The 25,041-nt window shown below is 48.1% G+C and overlaps 1 protein-coding gene across 10 annotated transcripts in view; it reads left to right on the forward strand.

Moving 5' to 3' along the window:
• KCNQ2 (potassium voltage-gated channel subfamily Q member 2) overlaps positions 1-25,041 on the forward strand; it is a 74,587-nt gene that overhangs the window by 18,714 nt on the left and 30,832 nt on the right. For 6 of the 10 annotated variants that reach the window (XM_054516681.1, XM_036395816.1, XM_036395817.1 and 3 more), the window contains exons 2-11: positions 4,608-4,698; positions 5,552-5,678; positions 7,442-7,617; positions 8,474-8,599; positions 10,762-10,872; positions 11,751-11,846; positions 12,535-12,629; positions 15,965-15,994; positions 19,839-19,907; positions 21,742-21,771. In XM_054516681.1, coding sequence (XP_054372656.1) covers positions 4,608-4,698; positions 5,552-5,678; positions 7,442-7,617; positions 8,474-8,599; positions 10,762-10,872; positions 11,751-11,846; positions 12,535-12,629; positions 15,965-15,994; positions 19,839-19,907; positions 21,742-21,771 — 951 coding nt within the window. The remainder of the gene's footprint in view (positions 1-4,607; positions 4,699-5,551; positions 5,679-7,441; positions 7,618-8,473; positions 8,600-10,761; positions 10,873-11,750; positions 11,847-12,534; positions 12,630-15,964; positions 15,995-19,838; positions 19,908-21,741; positions 21,772-25,041) is intronic. The other 4 variants (XM_036395818.1, XM_036395821.1, XM_054516679.1 and 1 more) reach the window with 2 other exon arrangements.

Raw genomic sequence — 25,041 nt, forward strand, 5'->3', positions numbered from 1 at the left:
TCCTTTCCAGCTTTGCCCCTTCTAATTAAACAAATCATTAATGGCCTTTCCCAATTCCAGGGAAAGCCATTAAAGTGGGCAACAAGCACAGTGGCTTATTGCAAGCTTCAGTCACCTCCTTGTGTTGTATCCATCTCCATCACATCCAGGAACCCAGTTGCTAATTAGTGGTGCTCCATCAGAGGCACCCCAACATTTCTGAATGTCAGGGAATGTCAGTTATTTGAATATGAGTATTTCAGGAATAAATTTAGAGGCCTTTTTAAAATTCTTATGTAAATGGGCATGTAGATTCCAAGGGGGTTTCTTTTGGAAGGCAAATTAGATGATTAACCTGAGAAGGTTTATGATGATTCCATCATGTGCTTTCACTGAGGAAGGAAAAAAAAAAAGAGAAGGACAATCTTTCGTGTTTCATGCATTTTAAGTGTTTTCATTTCCAAGGGGGAGTTCAGTCATTCCTTTTTCTGTTGCTAACCTGAAGCACAGTGGATATGAAATGTGGATATGCAGATTTTGTGCTGGGATTTAAAAATTGTAATAAGAAGCTTGCACGGGTGTTTTAAGTCAACATAACCTTTGGATGTAAAGTCAGACTTTGGAGGTCTTTGGATTTTCTGGCATTAGCAGCAGTCAGATTTGCACAGCTGCTTGGCTGAGCTTAAAGGTCTCAGCAACAGGTGTGGGGGATGTCAGAGCAGCAAAAGGTGCTGGGGGCCTGCAGGAATGAGAGGTGGGTGAGAAAATGCCATGAGGTGTCCCTCTCCAACAGGCTGGAGACAGATTTCTCCTTCCTGTCCCTCTGGAGAGGAGACAGTGGTCCCAAACCACCCTGAATGCTGCCCCAGAGTTTTGGGGATGCTGGGTGCTGACTCCAGCCATGCATTGGGCAGGACCTGTCTGCTCAGGAGGAGGACAGTGTCTTCTCCAATGTTCCAAGCAGAATTGGCATCTTTAATGTAAAAATCATTAGATGGGACCTAATTAACGTTCCCTATTGCAAACTAACATTTCCCAGAGTCAGGCTGCAGATGTAATTTACTTTCATTAGATATGTAGCTTTAAAAATTAGATTCATCCCAACTGCTACGCTATTTATTGGCTTGTTTCCCTTTCCTTAGCTATCCATTATTATCTGAAGCCCTTTCCTGATCTGTCTGGGTGGATTAGGTGGAATTAAAGCAGAGTGCAGCTTCCTGTTCCCCAGTGCCCTCCCTCTGTGGCAGCTCAGAGGACACATGCCCCGATGTGCACGTCCCTCTGAGCTTCCCTCTTCCACCCCTCTGCAGGTCCCTCAAGGCCTCCCAGGAGCCTCAACCCCCCAAATGCAGCTTCCTTGCACAAAGGTGCCATTCTCTGAGTCTCCTTTTGCAGCCCCCCAGAGGCTGGTGGGGGGGATTGAGTATCAGAATAGCTCAGAAGGGGCCCTTTACATCCTGGTAAGTGGGGTCTGGCAGGAGGTATTAAAATAAGGTCAAAACCACAAAAACTCCTGAGACTGGAGGTGTTTCAGGCAAGAATTTAAACTGTCCCTTGTGAGAAGAGGACCACTTGGGCCTGTGGGTCAGAAATAGGAAAAAAATTTTTAAAAATCCGAGGTTGCTGGATTCACCTGTCTCCTCTCCTTTTGTCTGTTTTCCTCTTCCCCATTCCTGCCCTACATCAAATCAAAAGGTGATCCAGACTAATGAGGGCTTCACTGGGTTTGACACATGAGAAAGGTGAGACAAGATCTCAGAGGGAAGGGAGCATGCACAGGATATCCACATGCTCAGGCAGAGGAGCTGCATCACTGTGCAGCTATTTTGGGATGTGTGTGCAGCTCATCCTGTGCTGATCCAGAGCCTGCATCCCTTGCTGGCAGCACTGCTCCTTACCTGCTGGCTGGGACAGGGAGATCCCTTACCTGTTGGGGCTGAGCCAGGGCAGGTTTTGTCCCTGTGGGGTTTGGCCATGGATCTCCCATGCTCCGCTGGACGAGCTGGTGCATTCCCTGCTGCCTCCTGTGCTCGGCAGAGCTGTAATTAATGCTGGCCCTGCCAGCCTGATCTGCATCAGGTCTCCCTGGCAATGGAAGCCCTGGGGAGCCCAGAGTGGAAATTGCAGCAGCTCTGAGCTGGCCCTGGGGAGCTGAGGAGCACAGAGAGGCTGGGGAGGAGGCTGCAGGGATGTGCTGGAAGGGGGAGAAGCAGCACCCAGGTGTCCAAGTGCTCCAGTAATACCTGGAGCTGCCCCAGCTCTCCCCATAACCACAGCTTGCACAATCCATCCTCGGGATTTGAAGTGGTAAAGCAATTTCTATTCCTTTTTTCCCCCCTCTCTTATCAATATCTGTCAGCTTACACATACAGGAATCCTCATTTTTTTTGTGATGTGTGTCCCTGCCAGGACTCATGAATTGATACTGACTTTATTCTGGATCTATCCAAGGTGATCAACTGAGCAAACACAGTGTGCAAGCCTGCTCTGATATTGACATTTTGCTTTCAACCCTTCCTCAGGCACTTTACAGTGATGTTTGGTCACAAAAATAAATACAGCTCACATTCTACTTCTTTAATCAGAAAATGTAGAATTCCTTTTTCCCTTGATCCCTTTCCATTATATTTTTGTTTGTTTGTTTGTTTGTTTTCCCTCTTTCTTCTCTCATTGATTATTCATTTGTTTCTCACTTCAGCATAGAAGTTTGCAGCAAAATCTGGGCCATTCCAGGAGTGCAGCAGCCTAGTTGCAGCTCCTTTCCTTCTGGAGTGTGGGATTCTGCTCCGCCTGCCATGGTGTGGGCAGCAGTGGGACCCTTCTCCAGCTCCCAGGGCATGGCCCCAGCAACCTGGAAAATGTGGGGATGGATGGATGGATGGATGGATGGATGGATGGATGGATGGATGGATGGATGGATGGATGGATGGATGGATGGATGGATGGATGGAGCCCATCTGACAGCAGGGCAGGTTGTGGTGGGGTTGTTTATGGCAAGGGTTTTAAGAGACCAGCTTGGGGAGAAAAGATATTGAAGTGGGACCTACAAGACATTGAGTGACATCGTGAGTGGGATTGCAAGTGAGGTTTTCTTACTCTCCTGAGGCTGTTTCAATTGTCTGCACACCAAATCTGATGTAAAAAGGGGAAACTTGCAGTGAGAAACCAGGCAATACCTGCTTGGTGCTGGATTCATCTTGTGGCTGATAAAGCTCAGCCTTGGCTGAGATGGCTCTGAAGGTCCTTCACCTCCAGCAGTCTCTTCCTCATCACCACGTTTCAGCCTGTGGTTCAAATAAATACTGCAAATCTCCCTATTTTTACTTGTTACTGTGACATTAATGGTCACTGCAAAGCCACAAGCACGACCTGGTGGTGTGAAACTCCTTTTCTTTATTCACCAAAAAGCAGCAGCCCCCACCATCAGAACCAAACCTTATAAATATTCACAATGCAGTTGGTAGGAATGTGAGACAAAGTCAGACAGATGAATTATTTAATGCTCTTAAAGAATGCAGCTTTTAGTTTCTCCTTGCACTGGCCTACTTTATTGTATTAGTAAATCGATCCAGAGTAAATTAATTTCCCTGCTTTTGTTGGAGCCAGTAGTGGGCAGGGGTGGCAGCCTCCATCCTTGAGCAGATGCCAGGACACCTCAGCAGCTGCGGATTCAGGCGCTGAGTGTCAGGAGAGAGCCGAGCTCCTGTCACTCATCCTGTGCCCTTTAAATTGCATCAGCACTGGGCAGCCTTGGTGAGGGCAGGCAGTGAGTGACAGCCTGGGGTGGCACTGCCCAGGCTGCTCTTGGGATGGAGCTGTCAGAGGTGGGGTTTGAGCATCTCCCTGGTTCTGTGGTAAATTAGACACTGAGAGAGATGATGCCAAGGCTGTATCTCCACAGCTTTTGGGGACAGAGAGCAGCCCAGCTCCCTCCCCAGTGCCAACAGCACCAAAATCACATTCCCTTGGGCTGGATCAAACTGCTCTTCTGTCCCGTGTCTGGCCAGAGAAGAGCAGAGTAACAACCACCCACCTCCCAGTGATGCTCAGCAAACCCAAAAAATCACCAGTCTTTCTTTCTAACTCCAGCAGAGAGTTAATGTGGAGTACCTGCCTGAGAAAGGAACACTAAATCCACCCAAAAATGTCCTCCTCTGGCAAGAATTGCAGCACCACTTCTGTGAGAGTTTTTGTGGATGTAAATGCATAAGTAGAGCCCATGCTCTCAGGCCATGCTCCTGCTCCTCAGCCAGTCTGCTCCCCTCTGATCCCAGTTAGAAATGTCCCTGCTCATTTGGGTGCTTTTGGATGTGTGTTGCTGAAAGAGCTGACACTTTTTTGGGGACAAAAATGTCAGAAGTGATCAGAGCAGCCAGCTGGAAGGGGAACTGGATTGGCACTGGCCAAACTGGGGATAGTCCAGTGGGTCCATCCACAAATAACCCTTCCAGTTAGCAAAACTGGGCTTGACTTACCCTTTTTACATGGTGGTGTAGCAGCTGTGCAGTAAAAAGTCAGAGAGAAATATATTCAAAATTGCTCTCTGAGTTCGTTGGATGAATATGAAAATTTACTGCCATTAAGACTGACCTTCTCTCTCTCTCTCTCTCCCTTTTTGTGTTCTTTAGTTTTCTACTAGTCTTCTCCTGCCTGGTGCTGTCTGTCTTTTCCACCATTGATGAGTACCAGAACAGCTCAGAAGGGGCTCTTTATATCCTGGTAAGTGGGGGCTGACAGTGAGGTATTAAAATAAGGTCAAAACCACAAAAACCCCTGAGACTGGAGGTGTTTGAGACAAGAATTTAAACTGTCCCTTGTGAGAAGAGGACCACTTGGGCCTGTGGGTCAGAAATGGAAAAAAAAAAAAAAATTAAAAGTCCGGGGTTGCTGGATTCACCTGTTTCCTCTCCTTTTATCTGTTTTCCTCTTCCCTATTTCTGCCCTACATCAAATCAAAAGGTGATCCAGACTAATGAGGGCCTCACTGGGTTTGACACATGAGAAAGGTGAGACAAGATCTCAGAGGGAAGGAGCATGCACAGGATATTCAGGTGGAGATGGAAAGAGATGAAAAGAGCTCGTGTGACACCAAGGGATGGAGGATCTACAGCATGCCTGCACCAGATCTCCCAGCACACACAGGCAACCAGCCAGTTTTCTAGGGAAAAAGCTGAAATCCCCTTTTGTCCTCCTCTAGGATTAGGTTCAGTGATCCCCATCTCTGCTCTTCCCTCTGCATTAACTGAGTTGAGTCCTGGAGATTGGTGGTAGGGAGACAACGAGGTGTTCATCAGTCCTGTGATGGGGGAGCAAGCACAATGTGAGGAGGTGTAAAACTCCAATTCATGACTACAACGTGCAGCACCTCTCACCACGCTGGGGAGGGGGAGGGAAGACACAGAAGCAGAGATCTGGTGATCTCTCCAGCCTGGGCTCTCTGTCGAGCGGCGCAGACTGCTCAGTGCTGTGTTTTCTGAGGAGCGTTTTTCCGAGGCTGTGGGTTTGTCCTGGATTCTAGAATGTGCTCTCCACCATCCTTTTCCCCCCGCTAATGTCACTGTCCTGCTTGCAGGAAATTGTCACCATCGTGGTGTTTGGGGTGGAGTACTTTGTGCGGATCTGGGCCGCCGGCTGCTGCTGCCGCTACCGGGGCTGGAGGGGACGCTTGAAATTTGCCCGCAAGCCTTTCTGTGTCATTGGTAAGAGCTGAGCCCCTGCTTGAGATTCCCCAGCCCAGGGTGGACATTCCAAGCACTGGCTTGCATGGTGCTCCAGTGTCTTGCATGTGTTTTGGGGGTTAAATTTCAGCTGCTTCATGGTCACCTTGAGAAAGGGAAAAAACCCCAAAGGCAGGAGTCCTAATCCATGGCAATGCTTTTTGTTATTTGTCACAGGGCTCTCCCTGTTGTCTGCTGGCCTGGGAGCCATGCAGTGCCCTGCATACCTCAAGTGTCACTGACAGCTGGCCACAGCCACAGAAGCAGGGTTTAGCCAGGAGAAGCTGAGCACAGGAACTGGAATCCTGCAATCCTGTGTCCAACCTCCACACCAAATTGTTCCCAAGTCATTGAGACTCCGTGTCTCACTTTGCCTTCCCTGGTGCTGATGAGCTGCCTCACAAGGGAGCTGTGAGACTTAATTAATTATTGTTTGTAAAGCACTCAGTGAGTCTCCTGTGAGAGGGGCCATCTGGGCACAGCAGTGATATTTTCTGGGACTAGAAATGGACAGAGTGGCCGTGCCCTTCACTACTGAGGCTGCCTTTGGGAGCTGGCAATGGTCATCTGCAGGATTTCAGTTTATTCCACAGAAAAACACTCCTATAAAATTTGTGTAGCAAATCAGAGAAGAGGGAAGTTTATGGGGTCTTTGATATGTATTGAGGAAGACTTTTTTCTTGACCAATTTCTTGGACTTTGTCCTTAAGCACCTTAGGATTACTATGGAGTATGTATGGATTTTCATTCCCAGTTTAGATGGGGGAATTCCCTGCTCTGTGTAACAGGCAGCTATGGCTAATAAAAGAGGAGCCTTTGGCAAGGATTTAATCCAATGTTAACACTGAATCAGATCAAAATCCATTTGCAGCATTTGACCCATTTTCTATGGGAATGATGACCATGGAGAAGGAAACCAGGATGTTCCCACAAGGTGTGCAGTGGCTGCTTTCATCCAGTTTCAAATTAGTACTGTGTCCTTCTAGCAGGGGACACAAGTGTAGGGGACCCCTGTCACACACAGCCCAAGGCAGTGGCAACACCTTTCCCTTTGCTATTGATCTGGCAGTGTGGAATTCACATTCTCTGAACCTGAGAGAAGCAGTGAGAGAAGCAGAGAAGAGAATGATCAAAACAATTCTTATCTCATTTGCTGCTCCTGTGTGGTGCCAAAGTAGAATGCAATGTGGAGATTGTTTGCCCAAAGTGATGGTGTTTTGTTTCCTTGGCCTATCAGGGCCAAGTGTGTGTCCAGACTGTTGGTCAGGAGACAATCATGAGATTTTGTTCAGTTGGGTGTTTCTGCAGTTTCAGTTTAGATGTAGTGTAATATAGCATAGAATAATACAGTATAATAAAATAATTAATTAGCCTTCTGATATCATGGAGTCCTCCTCATTATTGTTCCCTGCTCCTGTGTTGTGCCAAAGTAGAATGCAATGCGGAGATTGTTTACCCAAAGTGATGGTGTTTTGTTTCCTTGGCCTATCAGGACCAAGCATGTGTCCAGACTGTTGGCCAGCAGACAGTCATGAGATTTTGTTCAGTTGAGTGCTTGTGCACTTTCAGTTTAGATGTAGTGTAATATAGTGTAATATAGTATAGAATAATCTAGTACAATAAAGTAATTAATTAACCTTCTGATTTCATGGAGTCCTCCTCATCATTCCTCCCTTCCTCGCGGGGTTGCCTGTTTTCTGATCTGGCAGCGCTTCCTCAGCTTTCCCTGGCCTGTGTTCCCACAGACATCATGGTGCTGATTGCATCCATCGCCGTGCTGGCAGCGGGCTCCCAGGGGAATGTCTTTGCCACCTCAGCCCTCAGGAGTCTGAGGTTCCTGCAGATCCTGCGCATGATCCGCATGGACCGGCGCGGCGGCACCTGGAAGCTCCTGGGCTCCGTGGTCTACGCACACAGCAAGGTGAGCAAGGCCCTGGCAGGGACGTGGAGCTGCTCCTTGTGTTCTCCCCACCACGGACACTGCTTTGGTTCAGCTCTCCATCCCAAAGCTCTTCCAGGCCCTGGGGAGTTGGAAGGACACTGTAGGGACACAGGGGAGTGACACAGGCAGAGACACAAGGTTTGATGGAGTGCTCCACCAGTCAAGGAGGGAAGGGAGAGAGAGATTCCAGTCATGGAACCAATCCCTGGTGTAAGGGCATCAGTTTGGGAAGAGGTTGTTGTTAGCTTTTTGCTTCCTGATGCTTTATTTATGATTTTAACACTTCTCCTGCTTCCTTCACTTTCTTTTCCGCAGAGAAGCTTAGCCAGCTTCTCCAGCACTGTGTAAAAATCACAGGAAATTTTTGTGTCTCCTTTGTCCACCCTTGCACTAACCTAATCCAAAAATAATCACTCCTGTGAATTCTGAATTAAAATTCGGGGAATAGTCCATCCAGACCACAACTTTACAGCTCCTCCTTTAGTGGATTGGACCTGCCCTAAGTAGAATCTCCAGAGATCTGGGGGTTCCAACTCCGCTTCCCTGTGTGAACTGGGGAGTTATCAGAGTTTTTTAAGTCTCAGTTCCAGTTCTTGCAATAATGGAGCTCTTAACACTCAATTCTCCGTTTGCTGTGTGTGTTTGGATAATTTGATCTTCAGACCGGGCAGAGCCATGGTCCCATCACAGAAAGTGCCATCACTGATCTCCAGCCAAAACCCCAAACCCTAAACAAGTGAAAGGAAAGTTCAGATCCAGCAGCAAGCAAGAAACTCAGTGTTTGGAGATGAGCACCAGGACTGCAATTCTCTTCTTTCTCTTAATGATCTCACAGGAGCTGATTACTGCCTGGTATATTGGCTTCCTGTGCCTCATCCTGGCCTCTTTCCTGGTGTACTTGGCCGAGAAGGGAGAAAATGAGCACTTTGATACATACGCAGATGCACTCTGGTGGGGTCTGGTAAGTAATTTCCATAGAGCAGCTGCTGGTTATTAAAATAAAATGTCCATTAACCCTCCATCTTCTATCACTTACGTGAGGTATCGACTTAGAGAGTGCTTAGTTAACATTTTTATTAAATGGGCTCAGGCTGTTCCATTTAGCCCTTTTTCTTACATAAACCTCATAGAAATTGTTGTGGGATCACATTTCTGAACTGGCTGGAGCTGCAGGGGAACTGAGAACTGGTGCGCTCCCAGTCATGGGATTGAGCTCTGTTGTGACAGAGGCAGGTCAGAGAGAGATCCCACACCATGGGGTGCTTTGATCATTGTTTTGACAGCTATTGCTGCCCTTTAATTATTTAAATTGCACTTGGGCAAGGCACTGTTGAATATGCTGGAATAAATTTCATAAAATTAATAGGGCCTAAGTAGCAGAAAGGCTCCAGTGGGGCAAGCATTCCCCGTCACATTTCTGCTGAAAGGGCAGTACTTGTGGTTTGCTGTGCCTGTGTGTGTGCACGTGACTTATTGGATTACCCGATTAACAAAGAGAGAATTAATGACATTCTAATCTTCTTGCGTTATTGTTCTTCTGCTCCATCACTAGTTTGGCCTTGATTACAAAGCATGTAATGAAAATCCCCGATCTGATCAAATCCCAATAACAGGCTTGGGGAGGAATCGGCTGATCAAGCAGCTCCTCCATTCAACAAAGGGAAAGAGGCAGTAAATTGCTTTTCAAGCCCCTTAGTTAGGACAGAAAAATAAAAACAAAGCCCAATTTGACATAACGAGAAAATAAACAATGAAGGAAAAGTGACAGCCCAGATTAGAGCTCAGTCTGGGGAGAACCATGGGCAGATTTATCCCTTCTGCTTCTGAGACTGTTTTGCCACTGAGAAGTTCAGAATAAAAATTGAGCTTCATTAAAAGAAACAGTTTTTGTCAGAGTCCAGCTCATGGATCCAATATGGGCAGATGTTGAAAGATGGGACAAACCAAATTTCAGGTTCAGAAGCTCATCCCTTGGTTAATCTTAGTGTATCCAACACTTCCTGTTGTCTGTAGAAATGACAAAAATATTGCAAACCAGCTTTGCAGTGATTATGGAGAGAGCCTTGCTCCGACTCTGCGTTTCAGTAAGGATTAGCCACATTGATGCATTTTTTAACCGCTTGGTCAAAGTAGCATCTAATTGATAAGGCTTTTAGTGGGCCCAATTAAAAGGCACTTTGGGATCCTACTTCCATTTGTGTAAAAGTGATTTTTTACTCTAAATGGAATGCATGTTTCCAATGTCACATCAGCATGATGTTAGCTCCCATCCCTGGGGCCAGCACTGTCCATGTGTGACAGGGACAGCCTTTGGGAAGAGAAGTCTCAAAGATGTTTCTAATCAGGCCATCCCTCTCTGCCTTTCCTGCCAGCCTAGGCTCTCCAAATCCTCTTGGAAGCCTTGGGGGAATAGCCAGTATTTCCCACTGGTGATGTCCATGGACTGAAGTGGGAAAAAGTGCCTTCCCCTGCAGTCTGGAATTCAGGGGGCTCTGTCTCCAACAAATCTCTCAGGTCCTTCCCTAAAATACAGACAGCAGCTTGCCAGCTCTCTCCTGGTGCATTGCAATAAGACAAAACCCATCTCTAAATGAGGTGGTGTGAAGGAGCCGTAATTCATCCTCTCAGCCTAACAGGCTGTTGTTAAATAGGGGAGTGGAGACCAGCTGATGGGCACTGCTGGGAAGGTTGGGAATAAACAGCAGCAGATCTTTGTGCATGCCAATAGCTTTCCTCAGCTGCTGAGAGGGAGTTTGGGGGAACAGAGCTGGTTCGCTTCCCCTGCTGAAGGCACAACCCCTCCTGGGGGAGGTTCCGAGCTGCCGCCAGCCTCTGCACCAGATGGCAGCTCTCTCTGTGACAGCAAAAGGCACCAAAACGCTCCCAACTGGTGTGGAACCAGCACGTGAACAGGGGGGGTGTCAGGGTATCTCTGCATCTCATGGAGCTGCCCATCCCTGCTGGTGCCCCAGCTCCCCGAGCTGCACCGTGCCTCGCACTGCTCAGGGCAAGCAGTGACCCAGCTCCTCCATGTGCCACTCGGCTGTTGTGGGAGTTTTGGCTGTGTTGTTTCAGTTTTAAGGCTGTCTGACCAAGGGTTGGGCACTGATCTCCTCCCTGCAGATCACTCTCACCACCATTGGCTACGGGGACAAGTATCCACAGACCTGGAACGGGCGGCTGCTGGCGGCGACCTTCACACTCATCGGCGTCTCCTTCTTCGCCCTTCCTGCTGTAAGTGGGTGCTGAGCTCACCTGGGCCTTGTCCCCAGCCCCTGGAGCTGGTGGTACTCTAACAGCTACAATGTCATGCACTCAGACTTCCTGACTGTAATGCTCTGTGGCTTTTGAGTCAGAAAATGAGGGAGAAAAATGGAAAGCCTGTTTGAATATCCACAACTTGGGAATTGTGTGCACGAGCAAAGAGGATGGGAGCTCTAGATTTGGCTCTGCACAATATTTATGGAAGCAGTAAAAAACTTTATTTTTCCCCAGAAGGCTGTTCTTGGGGTAATTAATGGCTTTAAGATGAAAGAGGGTAGGTTTAGATTGGATATTAGGAAGAAATACTTTCCTGTGAGAGTGGTGAGACACTGGCACAGGTTGCCCAGAGAAACTGTGGCTGCCCCATCAAGGCCAGGCTGGATGGGGCTTGGAGCAACCTGACCTAGTGGAAGGGGTCCCTGCCCATGGCAGGGGGTTGGAATGAGGTGAGCTTTAAGGTCCCTTCCAACCCAAACCAGTCTGTTATTCTGTGATTACACCATTTCAGCAAATTCCCCCTGTCCCTTTGGCAGTGCATTTCAATGTGTTGCAGGATCAGGATTCCTGTGGGGGTAATCTGCTGAAAGCCAGCATGCTGGAGTTCTTTTGTATTTTATCAGTTGACTGGAGGTAGTTTGGGAAAACTTGCAATTCCAGTGAGTGCCAGCAAAATCTGCTGCCCCTTGGAGAGTGTATGCCATGACTACCAGAATGGAGCCTCCCTCCTTCTTCTAAGTTTGAATCAAAAATGAGCCAGGAAAAAACCTTTGGAGGGAAAGCTAGCCATAATTTTTAAGTGGAAGCTTAACTAAACCACTGCTAGTGGCAAATTTTGTTCTCTTCCCCAGGGCATCTTGGGTTCAGGATTTGCTCTGAAGGTTCAAGAGCAGCATCGACAAAAACACTTTGAGAAGAGGCGAAACCCAGCAGCGGGCCTGATCCAGGTGAGGGTCACATCCATGGAGCCTTGTGACGACACCATCCTGGTTTTAGGGGGCTTCATAGACTTTTAGAAGATGGGGAGGAGACAAATGGGGCTGTGTGTGTAAGGTGCGAGACAGCAGCTGGTGACTGGTTTGGTCTGGGAATAAATGCCAGGAAATCAGCTATGGGAAAACAGCATATGTGGTAGGGAATCTAGAGAGAAAAGGGATGAAATTCAGCAAGCAGCCAGCTCAGCAAGACAAATGCATTAGGACAGTCTGTTTTCACCCTTTTTTCTCCCCAAAGAGAATATTTATCCTCATATAAAGGTACAGTTGGGAGCGTTTTCTTCACAAGAACAGATGTCCGTGCAGAAGGCTTGCCTTGTTGTACGTCTTGGAGAATTGAAATTAGTCATTTTACATTCCCCTGCTCCTCTCTCTCCATATTTTTCACTTCTTAATGGGCAACAACACCCATCCTTACCATGGCCTGGCAGTGAATGCCTGGGACCTGCAGCATTTTTAACTGGGCACCCAAGGTCAGGAGTGTCATGGCACCACCCCACGTTTGTCCCTTACCAAATCAAGGAGAAAGCAGAATGCTGGATCCATCCCATAGGACTGGATCTTGGTCGAGGTTTATAAACCCAGGGGTGGTTCTGGCCATGCCTGGGGGCACAATCCCACTGGATTTTCTCCTGCACAGGCGGCTTGGAGATTTTATGCCACCAACCTGTCCCGGACAGACCTGCACTCCACCTGGCAGTACTACGAACGCACCGTCACCGTCCCCATGTACAGGTACCTCCTCCTCCAGCTTCCTCCTCCACTGCCTTCCTCGTGATGCCACTGTCTCCATAGTTATTTTTGTTATCTGAATATATAATTTTGCTTATTTATTTAATTTTTTTTTGGTTGAAAAGTTGATTTTGAGTTCCTAAGGGCTGGTATATGCTTTTGCTTTTGGAGGTTTTTTTTTTTTGCTTTGTATTTTTTTCATTGTTTTTCTTTTTGACTTGATTTTAATTTCCGTGTTGCTTTGTGTTTTCTTTTTTCTTCCCATGTCTTTGTGTGTGTACATGCTCTTCTTTTCACCTTTATTTCTCCACGCCTGCTGGTAGTTGCATTGTGTTGTGACAGTTGCCGTGCCCAGGTGTGAAGACTTCCCTCCAAGCTGCCCTGGATCATAGGTAAACACCACCCTCACCCTACCTGCAGCTCCTTGTGCCCTCTCAGGCTCTCCTTGCTGGTCCAACTGGTCTCTAATGGTCCTTCTGCCTTTCAGCAATCTTCTCTCCCACCCTTGACCAGCCTGGCCCTCTCCCAGGTGCATTTTCCCTGGGTCCTCCTTTCATTTCTTTTCCTTTTTTATCTCTAAGAGGAGGAAAACTAACTCGGGATTCAGGGAGCGTTTTCCCATTTCTTGTATCTCATTTATCCATCCCAGGGAGTTGACACAAGCAGGGAATGACGTTGGAACAATGATGGATGAGGCTGCTGAGCCACCAGCGGGTTTTAGCAGTACCCACCTGCCTTGCTCTACCTGCAGTAAAGCCAGGCAGGTTTTTAAAGTGAAACCATACAGGTTAGAGCAGTGCTGTGGAAATTCACAGCCTCCTGGGATTTGGAGCTTCATGGAGCTGGGGACAGAGTCCCCTGCCATGCCTCCCAGCCCTCCAGGACATGGGGAAGCACTGCATCCTTCATGTTCCCTTTGGGCCTGGTGGCTTCCTTAGAAGCTAAAATACAAAATGTTCTACTCATTTTCACCCCACACCTCCCTGTATCCTGGACAGGGCCATGTGCCCCTTCCTGGTGTATTTTTAGAGCCTATCCATGACTCTCTGTGTTTGTAGAATGGTTGGATATGTTTCTTAGATGTTCCTGTAGCTCTGTGGGGTTTTGTTGGGTGTGATGGGGCTCCCCGTGCCCCATCTCCCTGCTCCCATGCAGGGCTGTGGCCCAGCACTGGGCTGTGCCACTGCAGGAATAATCCCTCCCTGATTTCCCATGTTACTGGTGCCTTCTAGCCCTCAGGCAGACAGCCTGGATGTATTTCCTGGGGTAAGCTTTAGCCTGTAATTCATACACAGCAGCCAGCCTCTTAACCCATCATAAAAACCTGTTGGAAGTCCCATTGTTGTGGTCAGTAAGTTCTCATTGGATTCATTCCCAGCGTGTGTCTGATTGGTTGCTTTTCCCCTAGAAATTTATGAACCAACTTTAAGATTTTATCTAAAAAAAAACCCAAAACAACAACAACAACCCAACAGAACAGAACAAAGCTGTTTTCCAATAGCATTAAACCCACCCATTGAAACTCTCCCTCCCAGTACCTGACCTCCTGGCTGTACCTTTGCAGCACTGCCTGGGATCAGCTACTGGAGAGGATGAGGATGGAGCTTGGCCCAAAATCCACTGCAAAATGCAGGCACTCAGGGCTTGTTTTCAGTGGACTTTGCTAGATTTTACTGCTCTTTGAAATACTGAACTTACCATGCAGCCAGACATGCAGTGACACCCTTTTGATTACCTGTTACACAACCCCCTCGTTAGAACCTGCATTTCCACAGAGCTAATATGCAGGAAGAAGTGTGAGCTAAAGATCTCCAGAAAAGGCTAAATAGAAACTCTGGGGAGGAGAAAGAGGGAAAAAAATAGTTTGGAGAGCCAGCTTATCTTGAGTAAAAAGCCAGGACAGATTTGTATCAGGGTTGTAGCCGTTTTGCTGGCTGCTGCTGTGGGTGCTGCTCAGCCCCACACAGCAGTGTCACCCTGGGCTTCCTTAGAAATGGATTTCTCTGGACTCTCAGCTTCTCCCTTAAATCCCAGCTCCTGTTTGTGCTCAGATCAAATGGACATCACCTGGGCGAGTGAGCTGTGGGTGCACCAATGGATTCAGCCCTCCATGAAATTGTTTTACCAAACACCAGTGAACTCCTTCTGACTATATTTTGAATGCTGTCAAATGAATTAAGTGGATTTTTCTTTTTTTTTTTTTTTAAAAAGGGAGTAACTGTATGTTCTGGCTGCAGCTTTCATCACTCACACTGACCATCTCTCCTTGCCTCCCCACTTCCCCAGGCCAGCTGGCAGGCACTGGCAGCCCAGTGCTGCTGCTGATGCTGCTGCAGCCACAGCAGCACATCAAGCCCAGCAGCCCCTTAAGGCTGTGGCTGCTGACATGTGGCTGCAATGCACAGTGTGGTGTGGAAGTGGGCTAGAGGAACACAAAATCCCCTCTCTGGTGCCCGGGGATGATCTGCAGTCACCACTACCTTGGCATCCTCTCTGCTCAACAGTGAGCTGCTCATTCCTCATAGCAGGAGCCTGTGCCTTTAGCTCATCTCTCTTCCCAAGCATCTCTGGAAAGGCTTGGCTGCTTGATATGAGAAAATTGTTACAAGTGCCTTGGAGGAGCTCACATGGCTCCAGAGCATCACTCCAATCACTGCAGTAGAGCTACTCAGATTTGTCTGGGGGAAAATATGGTGGCCTCTGAGAGAATCCCAGATTTCATCTTTAAATCAAAAGTGTGGCAGGACCAAATTCTGAAATATGCACAAGGCTTCTGTGTGTGCAGGTGTGGTTTGGGTTGGTGAACCCAGACATCATAAATAACCTGTTCTGCATCAGCCATTGGATTTAGTGGGAAAAAAAAAATCTGCTCTTATTGTCACTCATGAGAGCAGGTCCTTGCTCTGAACTGCTATCATAAATTGGCCTTCACTAAAACAACCAAAGCCATGGGCACATCCTGCCCATTCAGCAGCCCTGCCCAGGCTGTCCCCATCCGGTGGAGCTGAGGATGTCCCATGGAAGGTCTCTGGGAGGCCCCCACACTTTCCCTGCCCCACGGTGCCCATTTGCTCTCAGAGCAAGGTGCCAGCTGCGTGTCCCCGAGGGTGACACGGGCGTGCCATGGCTCCTGAGCCAGCCACAGCAGGAGCCAGCTCAGTCCATGCTCCTGTGCCCACCTGTGAGCCTGGCCACAGCATCTGCTCCTGGGGACACACTTGGTTCATATGCTAATTTTCTTTATTCTGTTTCTTTCCCCCTCTCCTCCACCCCAACTTCCCCCCCTGTTTTTCTTTCTCTCACCCCTTTGGTTTTCTTTGGTGAAAACACTTGAAAAGCACGCAAACGCAAACGTATGGTGCCTCCAGGTATGAAGTGCATGTGACTCTGAAAGTGTGTGTCATGTCACTCCTTGTTCTTCATTTGGGACTGTAACATGCAAAGCCTTGAATTTAAAAAAAACCAAAACAACAAAACAAACAAACAAAAAGAGATAAAAACCTTTGAAGATGAGGTTTTTTCCCAAGGAATGAGTGAAAGCCCAAAGCAGACATGCCCTGCTGCTGCTACAGACTAACCTCTGCACCTCCATGTACATCTTAGCTATTGGTACACACAAGTGTTGGGAAACTGCCAAAATGATGATGTCAGGAAGGAGAAGGGGAGCGTGCTTGATAAGCTTGCTTTGTTAAGGATGATTTCTTGATGGTCTTTCCAACCTTCCCCAATCCATGCAATGCTTAACAAGAAAACATCCCCATTCATCTTCCATTGCCCTCTGCCCCCACTCCCGTGTGTTTCCTCTCTCCAGCCCTCTTCTCCCATCCTTCATTCTGTCATTTATCTGGCTCTGAGCTGCAGGAGTTGTGCCCACCTGGCTTTGAGTTTGCTGGTGTGGTGGTACCACAGGGCACATCAGTGGTAGCACAGAATAAAACCACCAGAGCAGCTCTGCCTGCTTTTGAGGGTAAAACCTGGAGAAGAGAAAGATCTGGGATGCTAAACTGATATGATCATTCATTTCTTTGAGTAATCCAGTAAAACTGATTTTTTGGTGAAAGAATGCTTCATCTAATTAGGACTTTTCCATTTCAGTGTTTAGTTCCAAGACCCACCTAGAGCTAAGCAGTTATTAGCCACAGTTATTCAATCTGGGACTTAACCTTTTGGGATCAATCCAAATGCAAAGTCCTGGATATGGCTATGTAAGATTTATGATAAATAATATTATCTCGGGTTCTGCAGAAAGGAGTAGATTTGCAAATCACAGGAGTATTTTATATGAGATGGGTATGTGAAGGTGTAGTCAAGTTAATATTTTAAGATAGGGAATAAATGACTTTCATTTCAAGACTGCAGGACAAGCTCTGTTCTTAGAGCAGTTTAAATCCTCCCTCGATGCCATAATGCCACTAGAGCTGATGTGATTTAGTGTCTGATTTCGAAACCCAGTTCCACTTTTCACAGATGCAAGTTTTACAGCCTTAGTAAATCACACTTACTGCTCTGTGTGCTTAATTTATAGCAAATTGCATCAATGAACTGCAAGTATAATATTAAGAATATATTTTCTTGTTGTGCTGAACAACAGCCTGTTTTGAGAATCAGACAATTTTTTACTACTGGCAGAGGAATAAGAATGTGCCACTTCTGTTCCATTTGTCGTAATGAAGTATTTTATCAGCTTCACAAATGTTCCCAGTCATGAATAATAGCTTCAGTTGGAGACATAAAGTCATGGTTAGGGCACAAATTGGCTGCTCATAGAAACTCCAGCACTGCAGGGAGGCTCATTTAGGTTCCCATCCCATTCCAGCACCATTCTCCTTGTCACCATCTCCTTAACTGTTCGTCCTGGGACTGTTCCAAAAAATCATCGTGGCGCCCGTGAGCGTGTCGTGGTGTGTCCGTGTAGCTCCCACCGTGTCGTGTGCTGCTGCCCTCCTCGTGTCGTGGGGTTCTGGTGGTGTCCTGGCCCGAGGCATGACCTCCCTCCTGCCCCCTGATGCTTGAACAGTTCTCTGTGCTCCCAGGGACAGCGGATCCTCCTTTCCCTGCGGATACGGGAGCCGGCGCCTGGAGTTAGCGTGGCCTTTCTCTGTGCTGTACTGGGAGGGGTGGTGGAGGCAGCTGGGGGGACCTGCAGCAGCTCACAGGTGTTGCTGTGGTGGGTGGCATGAGCTGTGTGTGTCCCGTGGTGTGCAGACTCCTCAGCCAGCTCCCCCCTAACCGGAACGTGCTTCCCTTGCTAACCAGTGACACCCGGACCAGGAGGAGAGAGAGAAAACATGAGGAGCCCCAGCCAGAGGTTCCTCCTGCACCTGGCACCTGTGCCCCCCGTGCCCTGTGCACCCAGCATTCCACAGCAAAGCTCAGTTCAAGAGCTGTGCAGAGTTCTGCCTTTTTTGGGTTTTTTTTAAGGTTCTGGAGAAATGGTGTGGTGCAGTAGCTGCACCACAAGCTGCTCTTGCAGTGACAGGTTAGGCTGAGCACTTAGTTGAGATTAAATTTCAGGTCAAGTATATGTTTTCATTCATTTTTAATAATAATTATTTCATTAAAATACTGGTTGTTTCCACCTCATGTGTACCAGGCCCATGAACCAACCACAGAAATGGTGAATTTCTGTGTTTGTTGTGTGTCTGTACTTCCTCATGGAAGCATCTGTGATGGGCCAAGAGGTGGGTGCCACTGCAGACCATGGGCTGTTATTCCTTTTGGAATCCTGAATCCTCCAGTCTTTTGAGCTAGTGAGCTCCTCAGCTGAGACTTCCTCCAGTGAGAGCCTGGGGTTTGCAATCCCAGCTGGAGAAAATGGGGTGATTTTCCTGTGTTCTGCTGGGTATGGACCTCCCTGGGGAATTAATTCACCAAAGAAGAGCTGTGCACCTGCTGAGTACACCCTGTGCTGGATTTATGCACCACCTCTGCCAACCTGGAATGCATCTCCAAACCCAACTGAAGGGAGGTGACAGCCCAGCACTCATGCACAGCTCCACTGCATCAAGGTCAGCTTCTTCCTGATGTCTGGAATGAAGAGGATCATTAATTCAGCAGATCAGGATGTGCTTTTCTCTGGATGGAAGCGACTGAGGAGCTGAGCCAAAATTTTTCAGGCCTATTTTTATTCTTTTCTCCATACTTAGAATTGGAAAATTTTCTGATTGCCTCAATCTTGTGAACGCAAAATCTCTGCTGAACCACTGTGGTTTTGAGGATAAGTTTTGTGCCTGCAGAGAAGAGGCTTTTCCAGTTGAGTTGGATTTTTTTTTTTAGTTAAAGTGGGAAACTACTGGTCTCATCATGACTGACAAAATGAATATCTCTCCCTTTATTTTAATAGAAGCCTCATTCCTTACAGTCTCCCCCTGACACCTCCATCCTATGTTTCTCCTGGTTGAAAACCTGGCTGGGAATATCAATATTAAATATTTATGGACCAAGCAATATTTATTCCCAGGTTAACAGGGAAGAACCCAAAAATGGATGTGGAGCTGATTCCATGGCTTTTAAGCACAAAAGTAGGATAGGACACAGAATGTTTGTTCATTGGATTTTTAATTCTTACCAGGATTCCCATTGTCAGATTCTTTTTTTTTTTTCCTTGAACTGAGAAGGGAAGGAATTCCTATGGTTTCTGGAAGGCAGTGACACAAGATTTTGTCTCATTTTAGGGCAAAACCTGACATGGAGAGTAGGGAATTGGTTAAACTTGACTCTGGAGCACACTGCTTTTTCTCCTGGGATGCTCCCAGTCCCAGGTTCTTGTTTTCTCTGCTTCTCCTTCCCATGCCTTCCGTCATTCCCAAGAGCAGCAGGGTTGAGTTTTCTTATTTCCCCCCAAAGCTGGAGTTTCTCTCCATTCAGCAACACCAACCTGCCAGACCACAGCTCTGCCAAAACACCACCGGGCTGCCCAGGAACCCTGGCAGCTGCTTGGTTTTGGGGAGGTTCAAAATCCAGTGGTGCAGACAAGTTTCTCTCTCTCTCTTGCTGTCACTTTCTCTCTCTTACCCCACTGCTCTGCCTCAGGACACTGTTGGAAGTAGCAGCCAAACCCTCTCCATCCTTCCTGAGCTGTCCCCCAGCTGCAGTTGGTGGCACAAAGCTGGTTCTGGTTGAAAGGATGGGGCAGCAGGGGAAGTTGCCGAGACAGGAGGCTCTGGAATCAGCTCTGTCTGGATATTAATGCCTGTTGTTTTCTCCCTCTAGACTCATCCCTCCTCTGAACCAGCTGGAGCTCCTGAGGAACCTGAAGAGCAAGTCAGGACTGACATTCAGGTTAGCAGCAGAGTTAAGAGAGTTTGGAACGCACACACTTTGCAATATTTTTCTTTTTTTTTTTCCTTTTTTTCCTTTTTTCCTTCCTGCCTTTTGCATATGGACTTCCTTGAAGATGAAAGAGGTTTGGCAGCTGGTCCCACATGGGTCACTCAGTGACCTCCTCCCTGCCCCTCTCCCATGCTCTACATGAATTCCTTCAGCCTAACTTGGCTCTGGAGCAATGTCACGGTGCTTGACTGACAACTCAAAGCCATATTCTCAAAGGGGCTGATGGAGGTAGTGATCCCAGTTTTCCTCTGACCTTTCTGCTCCTCACCACACTCAGAGGACACTCAGGCCCATGATGTGTTAATTCATTCTCTGTTCCCTCCAGTGACAGCGGGCAAGGTTGCAGCAGTGAGACATTTTTGATAAATTGGCTGTGGAAGGGTTTACAGGAACCCCCCAGAAGGGCAGGAGTCCTGCACCTTCACCCTCTGCTTGGGAGGGGTAATTCCTGGGGTTTCTGAGCACTCCAGGCTGCCCTGTTGGTGAATGGGGAGTGTGCAGACCCTGGGAGGGATGGAGAGGTGCCAGTGGGCATCAGGGCCAGCTGGGGGGTGTGGGATGGAGCCTGGCCTGGGCTGTGTGCCTCCACAAAGAATATACACCCTTGGATCAGCCTGAACAGTTTAAAATGTGAGTACTTGAGCTAGTGACTGAGGCTGGGCTTCCAAGCTTTTCTGAGCAAGAAGCAGTGGTGGGGGGAAGGAGATTTTTGTTAGTGTCTCCAGGCTGCTGCCTTTAGCTGAGGGAGAAGGGTCGAGCTCTGTGCAGGTCTCAGTGGTCACTGCTGAGCAGCAGCAGGGCCAGGGCTGGTGCAGCATCACACTCAGAGGACACCTGTGTTAGCCAGAGCTGTATCTGCTGAGAAAACACTGTCTGCTCCCTCTCTGGGGGGCTGCAGGGGCAGGGCTGGTTGGGGCCCCCACTAAACACCATTCCCCAGTGTAGGAGTTGTGAATCAGAGCAGCTTTTCCTCATTGCTGGAGGGAAATACCACCACAATGCCTGCTCGGTGAAGGTGAGGGGTGTTTTTCAGTGTGGCCTTAGCATGGCTTGCAGTGTCCTGGCTGCCCTTTCATAGGCATTCAGCTCACTTTGTCCTCAATGATTTTTCAGGGCAATCCAGTTTCGGATCTCAATACGAAACTGCAAACACAGACTGTGGTGTCCCACTCCCTCCATGCTGCCTTTGCCAACTGCTTTGGTAAAGTAGCTGCCAAAGACTCTGGAGGCACAAACCCCATCTGAGGTGTCAGGATGCCAGGGAAGGGGTCTGTGCTCCTTCCCACCCACGTCCAATCCCAGCACCTGGCATGAATCCGTGCATTCGGAGATCTGACATGAGCTCTGTCCCAATGGCCAGGGAGGAAAAGCGAATGCACCGAGGTCATGGGAGCCATTCAAACCCTTCCCCATGTACAAAACATGAGGGCAGTGCATTTCCAAAGGAAGGGGGCCGCTCTCTGAGCCCACAGAAGTCCTCCTGTGCTCACATAAATCACACAACCCTCAGGTGTCTCAGTGGTGCGTAGGCACAAGGATGGGTTGGGATGAAATCTTCAGCCCTGTGCGTTGTATGTGTCTTCTCTGAGGTTGTGTGAGTCTCCAGTGATCTTCTGTCCGGGCCAGAAACTCCAGGAATTAAGTGCTCCTTTCCCTTTCTTCTGTCCACAACTTCCACTTAGTTGTACTGTTGGTATTGTCGTTTCGTTATGTTTTAACAGTGAAGCAGCAACATCTTTTGCCACCTGACACCATGCTAATGTACTATTGCTTCTGTTTAAAGGAAAGAGCAGCAGCCTGAACCATCGCCAAGGTCTGTATCACTGCCAACACGCCATCCCCATGCATTCCCTGTAGATTTCTGTGTGTGTGAGTGTGTGTACCATGTCGTGGCACCATCGAGGGAAGCATTCCTAGGTATTACCGTGCTTTTCCTGTGCTGTGCAGTCCAATGTATCTACGTGTATGCTGGACCTTAAATCATATCTTCTCTCCAGTCTGCCTCGAGCTGGAGCAGGGTAGCAAGGCTGGGGGGTGTGGAGAGTGGTGGCAGCACAGGCAGAGCTGGCAGACACTCACGGGGGTGACAGCAGGACTTTGGTTTACACTTCTTTGTTTTATTTTGGTGCTGGGGTTATAGCTGAGTAACTCGGTATAACACAGGCTCAACGTGTGCCCAGGGCAGGTGAGGCTTTGCCTGTGTCTCTGTCACCTGTGCTGGGCAGAGGTGACGTGGGGAACACGAAGCCATCACTGCGTCACCACCTTAGCAACTCCTGCTGAGCTCCTCTCGCTGCAGGGCACGGCCTGGACCTGCTCTCCATGGGACACAGGAGGGCTCTCTGGCCTGGCACAGGCTGGCATGGCAGAGTCACCCTTGGTCCTCCCCACTCCCTGGGGAGGAGGCACATCCCCTGCTCCATCTTCCCTCCACGCCTCCAGCCCACGGTGCAGAGCGCGCTCTGGGTCGTGGCGAGCACCTTCCAAGGGCAGCTGTAAATCTCACTTGTGGTAGAGCTTTTCTCTGTTCACAACTTCCCAGGGAAAGCAGCAGGGCTGGTGTTTGGGATACTTTTAGGACATTCTTCATCCACTTAGAAGTATTTAATTCTGGGATTTTTTTTCGTCCTGTATTTTCCAGTTCTTTTAAAGAATAGTTCTGGAACTGAATGTCTTTTTTTTTTTTTTCTTGGCTGATGAGACACAAACTGATGATCAGTGGAGATCATCTGCTTGGCTTTCTGATCTTCCATCTCATTCCTCAAAACACAGCTTACAGCCTAAATTTTGTAAACAATGAATACATTTTTCAGAAGTACAGATAGAGCCTGGCATTCTGCAGATGTACCTCTCTGCCATGCCTCTTAGCTTACAAGAGGCCAGAAGCTAATTTATCCTTGGCATAAAAGCCAACCAAAGATATCTGGGTAGATATACTGCTGACTAAAGGGTGGAAAATTTTATCTTTCCTTCCTTCCTTCTCCCTCTCCCCACCCCCTTTTTTTTTCCCTGTCATTCATTTGAGCTTTTCTATGCAAGCAGAACCTTTGTAGCACTCCATCTACTTTCCTGCCAAATAACCCAAATCTCCAAGATCATGTTTCAACTATCCAGATTTTGTTGTTTTGGTTTTTTTTTTTGCTTAAGTGCAGCTTGAGTGAAGGCAGCCTCCATCCAGCATTATTAAAGCAGGGAGCATTACTTGGGAGCAGCTCTCTGGGAGCAGACCAAGGCTGAAATCTTGGCCACCTGCCTGTGGCATCAGGAGGGTCAGAATTTAATCCCAGGGTCTGGTTGCTCTGCTGCCCTGCCTCAGCCAGTAGTAAACTTTGGATGCATCAAAGGGTAAATCCACATTTCTTAAAGTGCAATGAGACAAAATCCCTGTTCAGCCCCATCTGCTCCATAGCCAAGGAAATCTGAGGTCTGACAGTCCCTTACCCCAGCCAGCATCCCTGCAATCTAATCAGACTAAACAGTTGTATTTCTGAGTCACTAGCCTTATTTCTAATTTTTAATCTCAGTCCTGTCTTGCAGGGTTCATATTTATTTACTTGACACCTGAAGTTGAGTACAACATTTCTTCGTAGAGGTTGCAGGTTTTTCCCTGATCATTTTCTACTTTCTCAACCTTATGTCACAGAGAGAAGTAAAAATAGTCCTTCCCTGTGCTTTTTCAGAGTAGTTTTTACTATTTATAGGTCCTTCATCAGTGCCATTTCCAAGTGCTGTTTCCTGCTCCTGTGGTGCATCTGTCTCTTGTGACACTGATGGGTTTTGTTGCTAAACCCCAGCCCAAGGAGGGCTGAAGCTGAGGGTCTGCAGCTGCTGTGCAGAGCTTTAAAGTTTATTCCATATCCTCCAGTTCTGCTGCCATGGCAGCACCAAAGCTCCTTCCTTCTGATTTGTTATGGCAATACCAATTCTACCTGTCCCCACTGTCCTTTTCCTTCCATCTGATAATGCCTCAGCCCTCAGGAAGGAATTTTGCATTCAAGGGGGCCCAAATTGCCTATTTTCCCCAAAAAAATTTTCTGGGTCTTTTACATTCACATCCCAAATCTTCCACCCACTCGAATTTCCAGCAGCCTCTCGGTGATGCTCAGTGTGTCATCCTGCCCTTAGAAAAGAGAACTCATCCTGTTTCTCTGCCCACCTGACAGTTAATCACCCACTTGCTGGTGATGCTTCACTCAGGAAGCTCCTGGGGATGAATTGTCTCTCTTAGCAGACCCCAGCTCTACACTTTTACTGCTTCAGCTGGGAAAGGATTTTCCACTTTACATTTCCATTGCTGTAAGGAAACAGTCTTAACACCTGGAGGCAGCTGGATCTTCCTCCTGTTTTAGTGATGTGTAGGGAGTGGCTGATTTCCTATATCCTTCTTTCCATAACTGATACACTCAAACCCCCTGCAGAAAATGGAACAGAAAGAGCTTTTTCACTATTTTTCACCTTATTATATCTCAGTTTAGAGAAGGGATGCTGGCATGGCACATGGGATTATGCTGTGCAGGATAAACATTGTCTTGCAAGGCCAGGGAGCATCCCAAGCATTCTGCCAGAGCACAGGGGTGGCTGCTGGGGTCCTGCCCTCTGACCCCAGTGCTGCTGTGGCCGTGCTGATTTCTGCCCACACAGCACTGGGAGAGCTGCGGCCCAGGCCGGGAGGACAGGAGGAGGTGATGGGGTCAGTGTGGCACAGGCTCGGGGTCACCTGGAATTCCTCTTGGGTGGCTTTTGATTTAGTCTTGGCACAAAATGGGACAGCTGATCTGAGAGACAGGTTATGTCCTTTCTCTGTGGTTTCTGCTTTGTTTTCCCACGACGAGCTTGTCTGCATCCCCATCTGAGTGCTGGGAACGCTCTGTGCTGCCTCGCCTGGGGGCCTCACCTCCCCCAGAGGTGGAGCCTTGGCTGTGATGAGCAGAAGAGATGCTGGCCTTTTTCTACATGCCATGTACCCCCTCCCCACTTTTTATTTTCCTCCCTTTAAAAAAACAAATGCTTTCAGATCCTCCTGTTGCCCATCACTTTGAGTGTTGTGTCCCTGCCCCAGCCAAGCGCTGCCCCCTGCCCCTCC

The sequence above is a fragment of the Molothrus ater genome, chromosome 17 (assembly GCF_012460135.2).
Source record: "Molothrus ater isolate BHLD 08-10-18 breed brown headed cowbird chromosome 17, BPBGC_Mater_1.1, whole genome shotgun sequence".
NCBI lineage: Eukaryota > Metazoa > Chordata > Aves > Passeriformes > Icteridae > Molothrus > Molothrus ater.